Source organism: Chenopodium quinoa, unplaced genomic scaffold (assembly GCF_001683475.1).
Source record: "Chenopodium quinoa cultivar QQ74 unplaced genomic scaffold, ASM168347v1, whole genome shotgun sequence".
Taxonomy (NCBI): domain Eukaryota; kingdom Viridiplantae; phylum Streptophyta; class Magnoliopsida; order Caryophyllales; family Amaranthaceae; genus Chenopodium; species Chenopodium quinoa.
The window spans coordinates 561,355-575,607 of record NW_018742616.1 but is presented as its reverse complement, the minus strand read 5'-3'; the positions used below and the strand labels follow the sequence as shown (position 1 = coordinate 575,607).

At 34.8% G+C, this 14,253-nt stretch overlaps 2 protein-coding genes and 1 pseudogene across 2 annotated transcripts; all 3 read right to left on the bottom strand.

The window, feature by feature from the left end:
- Window positions 1-989: 989 nt before the first annotated feature.
- On the bottom strand, window positions 990-2,239 carry LOC110721330 (pectinesterase inhibitor 11-like). Its single transcript, XM_021900468.1, has one exon. It carries the CDS (start codon window positions 2,029-2,031, stop codon window positions 1,405-1,407), a length of 627 nt encoding a protein of 208 aa, XP_021756160.1. The 5' UTR covers window positions 2,032-2,239; the 3' UTR covers window positions 990-1,404.
- A 2,603-nt stretch (window positions 2,240-4,842) lies between these two features.
- Window positions 4,843-7,464, bottom strand: LOC110721451 (protein GRAVITROPIC IN THE LIGHT 1-like). The gene is made up of 2 exons (XM_021900599.1): window positions 7,263-7,464; window positions 4,843-6,537 (listed from the first exon to the last, which is right to left on the bottom strand). Exon 2 carries the CDS (start codon window positions 6,480-6,482, stop codon window positions 5,214-5,216), a length of 1,269 nt encoding a protein of 422 aa, XP_021756291.1. The 5' UTR covers window positions 6,483-6,537; window positions 7,263-7,464; the 3' UTR covers window positions 4,843-5,213.
- A 2,483-nt stretch (window positions 7,465-9,947) lies between these two features.
- On the bottom strand, window positions 9,948-14,228 carry LOC110721447 (annotated as a pseudogene).
- Between the last annotated feature and the right edge of the window lie 25 nt (window positions 14,229-14,253).

The window sequence follows — 14,253 nt, the reverse complement described above, 5'->3', positions numbered from 1 at the left end:
ACATTTACATAGGAAGATCAAGGAAAATTACTTCCTCCATATTTGTGGGAAATAAAACCTTACATAAAGTGTAATTTTCATAATTTATCAACCAAATAATTTCACCTTCTTCTTTTTTCTCAAAATTCATGAATTTTGATGTCAACCAAACAAGCACTACACCTTAGGGACGACACTTATAAGTTGAATCTAACAATATGTACCCTTTTTCGCATTAATATAATCAACTTTTACATCCCATATAAATACAACTATACAAGTAATTATTAAGGTTCTCAAATAGTTCGAGTCGCCACATTTTAAGGTTAATTACTTAGTGAGTTAGTGGAGTAAACACAAGATGTTGTTGCACTTTAATACATGGGTGGAAATTAAGCTAGATAGTCAAAGACAATTGTAATTAAAATAAGCAAGAATTATATATACGAGTAGTAGTTTTTTTAGTAAGCCAATTGTAATCACGTGGCTGCGCATGCGCAACTTAAGTTCAACATAGGAGTAATCATCGTTGACTTTGTTTAATTTATCAACTAATTAAACTCAAATCTACTTTTAACTCAACATTATTTATTCTGTATGTTTGTACAACTCCTTTGTCCAAAAAAAAAAAAATGTTTGTACAACTTACTTGAGTTACATGTTTAAGTTTTCATATAACTAATAGGTCAAATTTTTACTATTTTAGTCTTACACCATGACTTTGTATCATATAATCAAGCTGTATAATACAACTCGCCGCTCTTTATTTATTATGTACATGTACAATTATATTTCGCAATAATTTGTAAATTACTTTGTACATTGATAAGAATAATTCTTTTTTATAAGCTATATGGTATGAATAATACATCAAACAATAGTTTTAGTACTAATTATTACTATTTTTGTAAGATAAGTTACGCTTCGAAGTTCATCTAATGCAACTCATCAATATCACGGAATAAATTGCTTTGGAACTTTGTAAGTAAAAAAAAAAAAAAAAAACATGATCAAGATGCTCGAGGGATATGTTCAAGCATGAACTAACATAGACGTTTACACGATCTAGCGATCTCAGAAAATGCTTATTGATCATAATTCATAATTACATTCTTCATTCAAACTTTATCTAGAGTATAAAGTGCCACCTTTTGCTGCAATTTGCACACGATTTTCATATAATATCATTATTACAAAACTTTGCTAATATTACCAATAATTACAATCTTTCCATTATTATACATTTTACTTTGTATAGGTCGCTTAACTTTGTAGTAAAAACAACAAACAAAGCATTCGTAGATCCAGAAAAAAAATACAGCTAAAAATCCATGAAATAATAATTACTTAGTATATATAAGACAAATTAGTAATGAACATTTAGCCATGCAAACAATATGATCATCACAAAAACATCCATCTTAATTAAGGACGATGGGTGCTACGAGAAAAACGATGTCTTGTAACGTAGCGATTAACCAAAGCCAAAGCATTACTTGTAACCTTAGTAACACCTTCGACCTTTGCCCTAACCTTATTCCTTACAATCTTCCCATGAACGTTGTCTTCAAAAGTCGCGGCACAATTAATTTGATCGGTAAGGGCTGTACTAGCCCAAGTCTCGACGTTACTCATATACCACAAAAATTCATCAACACCAACTTTGTTGGTGCATTTTCGGAGCTCCTTTAATGATAATCTAAGTTGGGCAACACTATCATTAATTTGGTCTATGCAATCCCCTATGGCTTGGGCCTCTTCCAAATGGGCTATTTCAAGCCTACTAGCCAACTTGGTCAAGTAGGATCTTGTAAATTTAGCCTCAGTTATACTAACCCTTAATGCGATCTGAGCTAGTTGCAGATGGCCAAGGTTGGTTGAGTTAACAAATTTTGCTAGAGATTCTTCACACACTTTGGGGAAGCTAGTGGCACTACATGACATGATAGTGAAGGCTCTAGCCCTAGAACACCGATGACAACTCATAACATTGCTGGCGAGGAGGAGGAGAGAAATCGATACCAGCAAGAAGGGAATGGTGTATCTTGCCATTAGCTTGATGGGTTATACAAATATTTCTTATGAAGTATTGAAGATGTTTAGAAGGATTTTGGAGGTGGTGTTTGAGAGGTATTAGAAGGGTGAGAAGGTGTATATATAGAAGGGAAAATTAGTGTCTTAATTATATGCCAGCTTTAGTTTAGGGTCAAATGTTGAAGGTAATCCCATGTGCATAATTAAGTGCAAATTGAGCTTAGCTTAAGGTCAAAGCACTATATATGATACTTAAGAGATGGATCTTTTACTAATAATTTATATGAACCTTGTTACTAAGAGGGAGACCTAGAAAGATCTGTAATAGATCTCTCTAATTCTATATAATTTTTAATTCATTTAATATAAAATGTCAAGGTATACGCATCTATAAAATCTGGTGAGCAAGATGCCTTGGAAGAAAAATAAGTTAATAATATGGTTGGGCACATAATACATAAGAAATTGAGATGTTAAATCTAGGGTTTCTCAATAGTAACAAACATGCTAATAATTTAATTATTGTATGAAAAAAGATTTAAATCCAGCTCAAAGTTAGGAGAATTATTATATACAACATTACAACATATAGCAGAATAAGAGTGCAATTTTTTTTTTATTTTTCCAACAAGTTGTTTACAATTTAAACCTTTTATAGTTTTTTTTTTTTTTTTTTTTTTACTTTTAACCACGACACTCTAAAAGGACATTTCTCATAATATAGACACTCCTAAAATATTAGAGAAAATAATCCCATACATTTTGTTTAGCCCAAGTCTTCGCTAAAAATGGGATCACGAAACAATTTTTCTATCAAAACTAAAATGCGAGTACAAAAATTGAATTTTGTTTTTCAAATGAATATCCCTGTGTATTTACACGAGTATACTCTGGTTCTTAATTTTTTAATAAAGGTAAGAAAAAGAACATTATAAACCCTCCTAGTGAGAATGAAAGGGATGTACTATATACATAGTATTAAGCAAGTGTCCATATAAAATTATGAATTGATATAGTAGTCTAGTAGATGCCAAACTTTAAATAAAAATTTGGGCCTTATCTAAAAACAATTTTTTTCATGTCTTATCTAAAAAGAATTTTAATAAAATTTGGGTCTTATCTAAAAAGAATTTTAATAAAATTTGTAAAAAGAATTTTAATTAAATTTGGGTCTTATCTAAGGAAAAAAAAAAATCTTCTTAATAATTCACATATATCACCTTCAAATATTTGTGACAATCACTTCAAATACAAGCAAAGGTGTTAAGTATATCCATTGTATCTCATAAAACTACCAAAATGCTAGTGGAGTAATATTAAGAATTTAAGACCAGTAGCATGAATAATTACTCCGACATAAACCACCAAGCTTGCATCTACTTCCATCTGTCTGTCAACTACTTATTATTAAAAAAAAAGGAAAATTAAAATGAAAAATTATTAGCCAACAGAAGCATTACTTCATGCTATTATGTTACTCCTATGTTACTAACAAACAACTACCCTATTTCCTTTCCCTTCATTTTTTCCCGACCTCTTTTTAACGGGATGGACTCGTAACCTTATCAACAGAAATTTGAAATAAATAGTATAAAATCACAAAATCACCGAACTAAGGTAAACTCCTCCCATACGCTAGCACAGACCTAACCCACCCGGGGATTCAAGCGCGGAGCTTGCACCACTAGACCATGCCAAAGCTTGGTGGCCATAAGGCAAATAATTAATTTGAAGAAGTTTCTAGCAACTAACCAGATGCATGGAAGGAAGGCAACATCAGGTGTAAGCAATGCAAGCATGTGCTTCAACTTGCACTAGCAGATACTGGTATATGCACGTGCTACTGGGAACAAGAGAGACTAGTCAATGAGATCAATATTACTCAATGTACCCCATATTATAAGGGTCGGTGTCCCAATATCTGATACAACTTACAATTCATTTAAGGGTGTTTTAGGTGTCACTCGTTTAATGTTAATTCAAGTAATTCCTCTCTTTTTTCCTACTCAAGGGAGTTTGATAACCACCATAGCATAGAGAATGGAGTCTTTCGGTCATGTGCCACTAGGGTATGTAAGAATTACATACCGATTAACCAGTTGTTTAAAATTAGGAATGATTGTTTAAGGACGAACGGTAACTATTAGCTAATCATAGTACAAGTAGCTTAAATTGCTACTGAGTAAATGATAGTTCTAGTACACTCCATAATTACTCCGTAGAAGGCAAGGAAAGAAAGATCCAAGAATTAGAATATGAATTATACATGCGTCCAACAATTTCACTAAGGTTTTCTTATATTTATTCCCAAATTCTTCACTTCACATGCACTATACAATTTCTTATAATCAATCTGAGCCTCAGCATATCAAACAAGGTTTGGTCTGAAGAAAAAATTTGTATCATGGTTGTCGAATCAAAACCCACCAAGGACTCTTTGACAGAGAGGACTCCTACCCCAACCCCCCGAGGACTCCTACACCAACCCCACCCCCCATCCCCCCCCAGACCCTCAACATCTGAGAGCTTTGCCCACTTAGCCATGCTGGATTAAACCCTAAAGGGTTCCAAGACTTCCAACCCAGTGAAGCCTCACCCACCAAAAACAAAAAACAAAAACCCAAAAAAACCCGAGTCTTTCCACAGTGGTCAGACACCAGCCCAAAGTAAGAAACCAATTTTGCAAAATCAGGAATTCAGGATCATAAGATGATAGGAAGGTTTTTTTTGGGTGCAAAGCAAAGAGCCAAGGAGGGGCAAATATGTCCTGGCAGAAACAGAATAAATCAAATAATTCAAACGTAAGTCACAAGGTAACAATATACAAAGTACTAAGAAAAGGTATGCACCGATCATCATATGCTATAATTCGAGGACCACCAGGTGCGCAAATGCTGCACCAAAATTGCCTTACGCAATAAGCATTACACTGTAGGACAAGCTTGAAGATGTAGACTCAACATAACAATTGGGAACCAATGCCACTAGCCCTTGAGGGCTTGAGGCCTCCGAACAATAAGCACATCAGGATACTCTATTCATACAACAACAAATTGGAGTAACACACTTAACAAAGAGGCACTACGAACAGAGCAACCAGCAACTACAAGGATACACTTAAACATACAGTAAGATAGACAACATTAAATTACATATTGAATAGCACAATGGGATTGTGATCAAACCGTCAAAGAGAAGACTCACTCAGCCACTTTCATGCCTGTTAAGTAAACTTTACTTTGAATTACTATGCCACCAATCCAAAATCCGGGCATAACCATCAACCCTGCCTTTGGTTTTTGCTCGCTTTCATCTAGTACCAGGTTTTTTACCACACTTTCCATGTAAACCTCAGAGAACTCTGTTCCCTTGTTGACTTGAAATACCTTGACACTCGGATCAAAAGAATGTGCGAGTCTATGCAAGAGCCAGATTGATTTTGCAAGTTTTAAGAAGGCCTGGTAGAAAGGGGTGCGAGGATGTCCACCCCCCATCACATAGTTACGCTGATCCAAATTACCAAAGAAGGAGGCCTCCATTTTGGGGTGTACCAATATTAGATACTTGCTCCTGCAGAATTTACCAAAAATGGAATCAGGATTCTGACCCAGAGCATCCAAAGGGTCCATTTCTCTCAAAGCAAGGTACTGGTGAAAGAAACTCTCTCTGTTTACTGAAAGATCTTCAGGTTTCTCTGTGAAGCTTTCCTGTTGAAATCCTAAGAACATTCTTTGGCATATACAGGATTCAAATGCATATTTCTTGTGAGATCTCTTTGCATAAACAACACTTGGTTCAATAGACTGAGCTGCAGCATCAAGGTCCCAACCAGCTGCCTTCATCATGTTAATCAATGGTTTTGAGAAGTCATGGATAGCTTTGTATACAGATTCTACAGTTGAAATGAACAGATCAGGAGTTAAATCCACAGGGAAAAATCCATTTTGCTCTCCAGAAGCTTCTGAGTCCCTTGTTGACAAGCCCCTAAGCTTGAGATTCTTTTCGAGTTTCTCTCGCTTTTGAGTAGCCTCTTCTATCTGATGCTGCAACTGATTTATCTCAGAATCTTTGTTCTGAATTTCTGACTGGAACTTTTTCACCATGACCTCATAAGTCTTCAATAAACTTTGCTGCTCTTGGATCTCTGCAGCTAACCGAGAATCTTGAGGAGATACACACATAGGCTTGGGATTGTTTTCCCTGTAAAAATGCTTAAGCTCTGATAGATTCTTCAGCTCTGCAATGACTTGTTTATCAGCAACTTGAATTTTATCAGGATCATAAGGAGTATGAGCTGATTGAAGCTGGATATAAGCAGTCTTCAAAGAGGAAATATTATTAAAGATTCTTGATATTAGAGCATCTATAGCTTCTACATTTTGATTCATGGCCTCCTCCATTGGTTGAGGGTGTACTTTCTGGCTATTGCTCTCACGAAGTTGACTTTCCTTCACTTCACTGGGTAGCATAGCTACTTCAACAGAACAGGTGGTCAAACAAACACCGCTCTCCCCAGAGCAATAACTGCAAGAATTATTTGCACAATTCACACAGCCATGATTATATAGAGGAACAAATTGAATCCAATGAAGAATTAAAACAGACCAGACATTTCATTTCATCACTGATAATTCAGCCATTAGCATATGGAACACAACTCAATGTCGAAACAAAACCGGCTTATAATCGATGATCAACGATACTTAACAGTGATCTAGGAATGCCTAACACTGGCACTATAACAATGCCCTATTAGCATTTGCCAGAATATCATATCATTGAAATGCATTAAAATTCATCTAAGCCAATATAAAGTGGTTCTCTTTCTCCAATCCCTAAATCATAGATCCAAGGCCGCCCAGGGAATGGGCATTAAGGGTTCAATCTTAGGGTTCGAAACAAGCCCAAATAGGAATAGACTCAGTTCGAGCTTGAAAAGCTATTTTCGGATCGATTAGTCTAAAAATGAAACACATTAGCAACCAAATTTGACTTAATTATCAAATTAGGGTTGAAAAATCACATGAAATCATTTCCGCTTAAGATTATCAACGTAAATTGCAAAAAGAAAAATTCTAGCAGCAAATTCGGCATATAAGCTTTCATAAATTCAGTAATTTATAATCAATTGTTCAAAAATTCACCTTAGAAGAACCCTAAATTGGACACTTAAATTCACGATAGTGTGAAATTAAAACCCTAGATCGTGAAATTAATATTCGATGATTATAAATATGAAAACATCTTACCTCAGAAGCAGTATTAATGGAGGAGAGAAAGCTAAGAAGCCAGTTTAATGGAGAGCTCGGAATCCGCTTTTATGGTGGAGGGAGAAAGGTGCAGCCTTAGTAAAAAGCTCGAAAGAGGAAAAAAATTGTAAACATAACAGTACAATGGAGGAAGATGATTAACGATGCGCATTATACCAACCGTCAGATCTAAATAATGCTCCGTATCAACAATCAGCATTCATTGGTGTTTTTACAATCCATTCTCGTTACGATGTCGTTTTGTAATGATCGTAACACTTTCTATTACAGTCTCATTTGGTTTGACATACTCGTAAACTGTGATAAAATGACATTGTGTAGCGCACTTGCGTTATTAGTAACATTGCTAATTCCAGCGATTAAAAAAAAAAACGCTAATACAAATATTAGTAGATTTTTTCATCTAAAGAGTAAATTTGCCCCTTGATTTGTACACTCTGTTTTTGTTTATCAACCACATAAATTGGGACAAACTCTACTGGATCTGTGTTCAAAAAAAAAAAAAAAAAAAAAAACCACTACTGGATCTATAGTTGCAGGAATTTGATTCGACAAAGGTAAATTGAATGGAATGCGAAAAAGAATATATAAAAAAAGGAAATGATTGACTTTGAATTCCCTAATCCCTTGCCTATTCAGGACTATTCCAAAGAGAGAATAAAGTTAAGTTTCCATTGTAATCATGTATCGAAAATACAATTTTGTGGGATGGTAACAAAAGAAATGTATTGATTGTTGAAGTTTCCATCATTCCAATTTGCAAACTCTCTACATCTTTTATGCATCTCCAAATCTCCTACTTCATTTTTTTCTCCGAAAGTTGTAGTCTCATTGATTGAAGACTCCCGTCTTCAGCCATAATTCCTAATTACCTATCTTAGATTTTTTTTCTAATTCTTCCCACTACAAATCGTGACAAAGACTACTACTTGGTCACATTAATCACTAAGAAGAGAACCAAAAATCATTTCCCACTTTTTTTTTTTTAATCTCCATAGTTAAGTGTTGAGAATTTTCATTCTATGAAGTTATAAACACTTTCTCTCCCTCCAAAACAACCAAATACCTCTCCGAATTCCTTATTGCTCGCTAGAAATTGTTGCATACTATCATCAATTTATTTTTTACCTTTTGCACATTTCACATCATAATTTTTATAGACATACGGAGTATAGAGTATTAACATTTGGAAAAATGGTACTCCATATCAAATATTGATTTTTTTTTAATTTTTTTTTTTAACTACAATATTGACTTTTTTCTTTTTCTTTTTTTTTTTTTTTTTTTTTTTATCTCTTAAACAAACACGTCAAAACTCAAATTTTTTGTCATTTACTTATAACGTCTTAAAATTTGAATTTTTACCGCATTTGCTCCCTCCTTCCTTTTCCGACATTTTTTCTCTGTACTCCCTTTTCCACCATTTTTATCTGCTTCGATCATCAATGGAAGAAATTTAACAGTCCTTTCGTTTTTCTTTGTAACCTTCAAATTGTTCATTTCTCTCTCCTCAAACTTAAAACCCTCTTTTCTCATCACTTCTCTACAATCCGCTAAATCCTTATTTCAAGATTCGTTAAACTCTAATTTCAAGATTTGCAATGGATATGAGTTATGAGGAGATTTTGAAGACAATTCTAAAAACGAGGGTCGAGTGCATTCGTTCTGTTTTCAATTCATTCCCGGCGTAAGGTTTTATCCTTCTAATGCCGAGCTTTTAGCTAACCTGCATGGGCGGATCTAAGGTTAAAGTAACCCACTTATTTTTAATAAAAATTAGTGGGGTAAGAAATTGATAATATGAAGAATTAATGATTTGTTTAACATTAAATTATTTAATATGAGAATGATAATATGCAAATTTTGTGTAATATATCAATACACATAATTAGATGTGTTAACTATTTACAATATAATATTAACGTAGCTACGCATAATTTGTAACTTTACAAATAATTTCACTTAACTTGTTAATCCGTAAATAATTTTAATATTATTTGTTTTATTTAGCTTTTCATATCTTATCAACTAATTCTATTTCAACTCTGAATTACACAAGCTTTAATTCAGTATATACATTATATAAAAATATTAAAAATAACCGTATTAATTCTATTAATATATAAAAAAACATATACCTTTAACAATGTTTTACAAAATAAAAATGCAATTATTTTTTGTAATGAAAATCATTTTTTTTTTTTATTGAATTATCATTTATTCTGTATTGAAAAACATATAAAAAAGTTGAGTCTTCAAGGAGTTGCTAGTGAATGATTAACCTTGATTTTAGTTGACAGAGGTGGAAAAAGATTTGAGGTCATGCAAAAGACTTGATCTTTCCATTCACTGCTCAATTGCTACCTTCTCCATTCCCTACTCAATTGCTATTTTTGAAGGGGGGCCATATTGATGATACCTGCTTCAGTATTAAGTCATACACTTTTATAGGTATTAAACAATTTTTAAGTTAACGATGTACTGTATTCTGTGCGTAGAAAATTATGCTATGAGAACATTTATATGGTTGTATGTGGGGGAGTAGACTAAGTGCTTGAAATGTCATTTGGGAGTAAAACTATCCAAATTTTAATTTATTTTGGAAATTCTCCTTGAGAAAGAAAGCAACTCCAGTTGGTCAGTTTGGCCAAGGCACTCCAATTCGATGTTTATGGTGCAGAAAAGAAATAATGCAATCAATCAGAGGTGTCTCGAATAAGACCTCCCCTGCGCTGGGGGCATAGTACATGCCAAACTACAACAGTCAAAGGAATGTATATCCTTCGTTTTTTTCATTTTCTACGATTTAATAAAGCAGCCATACAGGTTTGACTATGCATCAATCTAAGGCCTTGGATATGCAGCTTAGATAATTAATAACTTCTCAGCTGCAATAGTCTGATTACCTCCGGCCAAAGACTCCATGCACTATTTGACAATGGAATTCTTGGAGGTATTACTATTACATATACGTCAAACTCTGTTACAGCGGGTATGTACAAATGTCATAGCCCTCATAGGAGCATACAACCTATCATTGTTTTCCTAGAGCTAGATGAAGCAGCCAGAAAGCATACACTATGCATCAATCTCAGGCCCTGGATATGCAGGTAGGCTCATTATTCGCTTGTCAATGACTGGACCTCCAACTGTGAAGTGGTAAAGACTTTGATAATCTGATCCTTTCAGGCCAAGCACCTCATGCACTGCAACAAATTACGGTACTTGTTAACTATTCTTGAAAAGTTGCAATTTGTAAAAGAAGAAGAAAAAAAAAACCTTCATACTACGGAGAACAATTAAAAGGTGTAATTTTCTTTTAGCACCAACTGCCTCCATGACATTTTTTGTTTCACAATTCACATTCTCCCAACCCTCTTGATTGCTATATTGCTAACTGTTTTACGATAACTTTTACCTAAATACAATAGGGAGGTAAGTCTACCGTATGTCACAAAAGATTGTAACTTGCTTCATAATTGTTAATACTTCAATGGTTCAAGCTGAGATTTCAAGGTAAGGTATGAGTTGGAGCCAAGAACATACAATGAGTAAGCCATTAAACCTCTTTGATTAACAAGGAAAATGTTATACGAAGTATAAAGCTCTAAGGGCTATATATAAGGAGCTAGAAGTGAAAATAATAAATAAAACAAAACATCAATTACACGGATGACTCATGAATTTGTCGTACAATCCTAAATTAATACCAATTTATGAAAGGTCAATTTATGAAAGATATTAAATGCTTATTAAGCCCCAAGGGATATATATATATATATATATCATTACCCGAATAGTAAATTAGCTTCCAATAATTTTTTGGGATACATATTAGTATCTAACGGTTGAGACATCATATAATGACAGTTAGTAATACAAGACATCAATAAGAAAGATGATTGGGATCTTGACACAGCATAGAAAAGAGCTGTAAACCTAATTTCTGCTGGATAAAACTAAAGGTCTCCTAAGTCCTGACCAGATTTAAAATCTTTTTATACTGATAAGAGTAAAAATGCTTAGCTTATTTATAAACAAAGATGAAGAATGTACACTTTTTAATCCTTTTCTATGGGCCTACAGGGTCCAATGACACAGAGTGATGATGTTTAGCGATCCTCTCGAACAACTCAAGCAACAAGGAGATCCAATTTCTACCTCAAAGATGTAACAATTCTCTAAATTTTAGTCAAGCTGTATCAAGTAAAGACAGAATTTTAGAAGAACAATACAAAGAGATAGGAGAGCATGAAGGGGAAAGTTTATATCATTACCAGGGTCATCAAAAAAACAGCCAATTCCAGTGGCAGAAATGCCCACCGCATGAGCCTCTAAGTAAAGCACCTGTCCTAGAACACCAGTCTCCCAGAAAAGTCGAGGATACATCCATGCACCCTTTGCCTGCAATGTAGGCTCAAAATGCGATATCATGCCAAGGCTAAAACATCCATCACCAGCAATGTCCTGTGTCCAAATCCAGATGCAGATTCAACAATTGAGTTTGAAAGACATCTAATCACTACACAAATAATATAAGTCACAGAGTTCCGTAAATTGATTGCCTTTACACTTCTTTCTCTTTCCCCCTCTTTATTTATTTATTTATTTAAATCCTCTGATTCTGCCTCATTCCTTTATAGCAAGGTTCAACTCAGCACAACAACAGACCCTAATGGTTTTAGTAGCTTTTGCTAATTTCATTTCATTCATTCATAGTAGTACCTTGATAATCAACACAGGAAGCAATATAATGATGACATGTGCAGGAAGAAAGAAAAAAAGTACTTTCCTGCACAAATCAAAATTTATCCGATTACTAACTAAAACAATTTTAAACATGAATAGAAAAAAATCAAGTTGCTAATTTTGTAACGGTACCTGATGGCAGGAAAGTCTTTTCGAAAGCTCCTTACAGTCACCAGGTGCGAGTTCATAAAGAGGAAGATCGACAGGACAACCCTCAGGTTTCCTCCAAGTAAACTCTGGCCTCATAGCCTTCCTTAGATCATCGAAATGATTTTCATTCCTCACCAAGAAATACAAACCTTTAGGCAAACCTGACACCCTATGAACAAATAAAGCAGCATGTACTTCACTATCCCGAGAAAGGGCTCTAAATGGCAACGCAAAAGGTTTGCCTTGCTTCTCTCCGCTCCTTGATCCGGAGGGGAGACAATGCAATAGAATCTGATAAAAAGTATCTCTATGAATAACAGTTGTTCCATCCATATCGACTGCACTCCTCCTCTTCCTAACCACTTCCCTAACTGTTAATTCCTTATAAGAGCTATCACTACATACACCACTGCATTGAAAAGGATCAATTATCAATCTCTCCCCTACCAATAGTGGCTTCTTCACTGCTTCCGAAGTCTTATAGATAACATCCCAAACTACATGCTCTTTACTCAGTACATTAGGCTCTCCTTTCCAATCCAACTTCGAAAATTCTGATATCTTTGAGCTCAAATCCTAGAAATTCACATCAAACTCCCCTTCTCCCCCACGGGGAAACACCGTCAATACACAATCTGGGTGCTCAAACTCAATCCCGGGGAACTTACCCTTAACGGGGCGACTAGGTATAGGCAATTTAGGGAAAGATTCAAACCCAAACAGCTTCTCCAAGTCATCAAACCCTAACCCATCAAGCAACTTAACATCCCAACCAAGCTCAGCAGCTGCAATAGCAACAGCAGCAATAGCATGCCCAACATCATGATTACAATACCTAAACGCCCTTTCTCCATACTTCCAAGCTTCCCGCCAAAAAATCGACGAAAACCCAACAAAAAAACAATCATCAGGAAAACATCTATCAAAAAACCCAGCTGGAATTTCAGCCCTAATCTCTAATCCATGCTCTTTAGGTGCATAATGAGCCACAAACCCAGAATTCGACAAACCCCCAATTGCAGGAGCAATAATATAAGCCTCAGTAGGATGCAAATTCCCACTACTAGGGTTCACCCTAAGAGACCAAGTTGAAAACCCAGTAGTTTTCCAAGCAGATAAAGCTAAAGAATCGTAAAAAAACTGAGAAAATGACGAAAATGAAATGGTTTTTGGAGGAGGAAGAGAGAGAAAAACAGAGGAATATAAGGGAACCCCACCTGAAAATTGTTCATCTTCTTCAATTGGAAAATGTTGGAGAGAAATTAATGGAGCATCAATGTATCTTCGAAACGGGTTGGGTTGATTCGCCCAATCTAAACGACCCGGCCCTTTTGCGTATTTGGTGAAATGGTGTTTGGTTTGTTGATGGTATTGTAAGGTTTGTAAATGGTGGGATTTTTGCTGTTGTTTGAGTTCTTCCTCTGAAATTGAAGAAGATGAAGAAGAGAGTGACATTTTTAGTAGAATTCTGGAATTAGGGTTTGATTTTCTAATGGAATGGAGGCTGAAGAGGTGGTGGTGATGACGGTGGAGAGAGAGTGAGAATCTGGGGAAGAAGTAATGGTGGCATTGCATTGCGTTGAATATGGAAAATAAAGGATTTTTTAGGAAAATAAAATATTCGTGGGAAAATTTCGTAATTTTGAGTATGTTCTAGAGAGTTGAAAGCTTAACGGTTTGTAATGACGGTTGAGTGTTGTTCTAGATTGGACTCATTCCAAATTTAGTTGGTTTGAGTCTACACACCCGTGAATCTTACAAACAATTGAAGACGGGTGTACTGTTAGCTTTCTAGGATTTACTTCTTTCACTCTTTTATGTTTGACTAACTTTTTGACATTAATGACAAGGAATTAAGCATACATAAACGGAATAGTCAAACCGAATATTTATACTTTATAGCGGATATACAAATTGTACCCCTACGGTCATTTTCTTGTATTAGGGCGGGTAATAGAGGACAATAAATCTACTAGTACTTTCATTACATTACCTGTAGACTTCTAATATCGGGTCTGTTGGAAGCTATACTTCTTTTCTTCATTATTAGACAAAATTATACCTTTCTTTT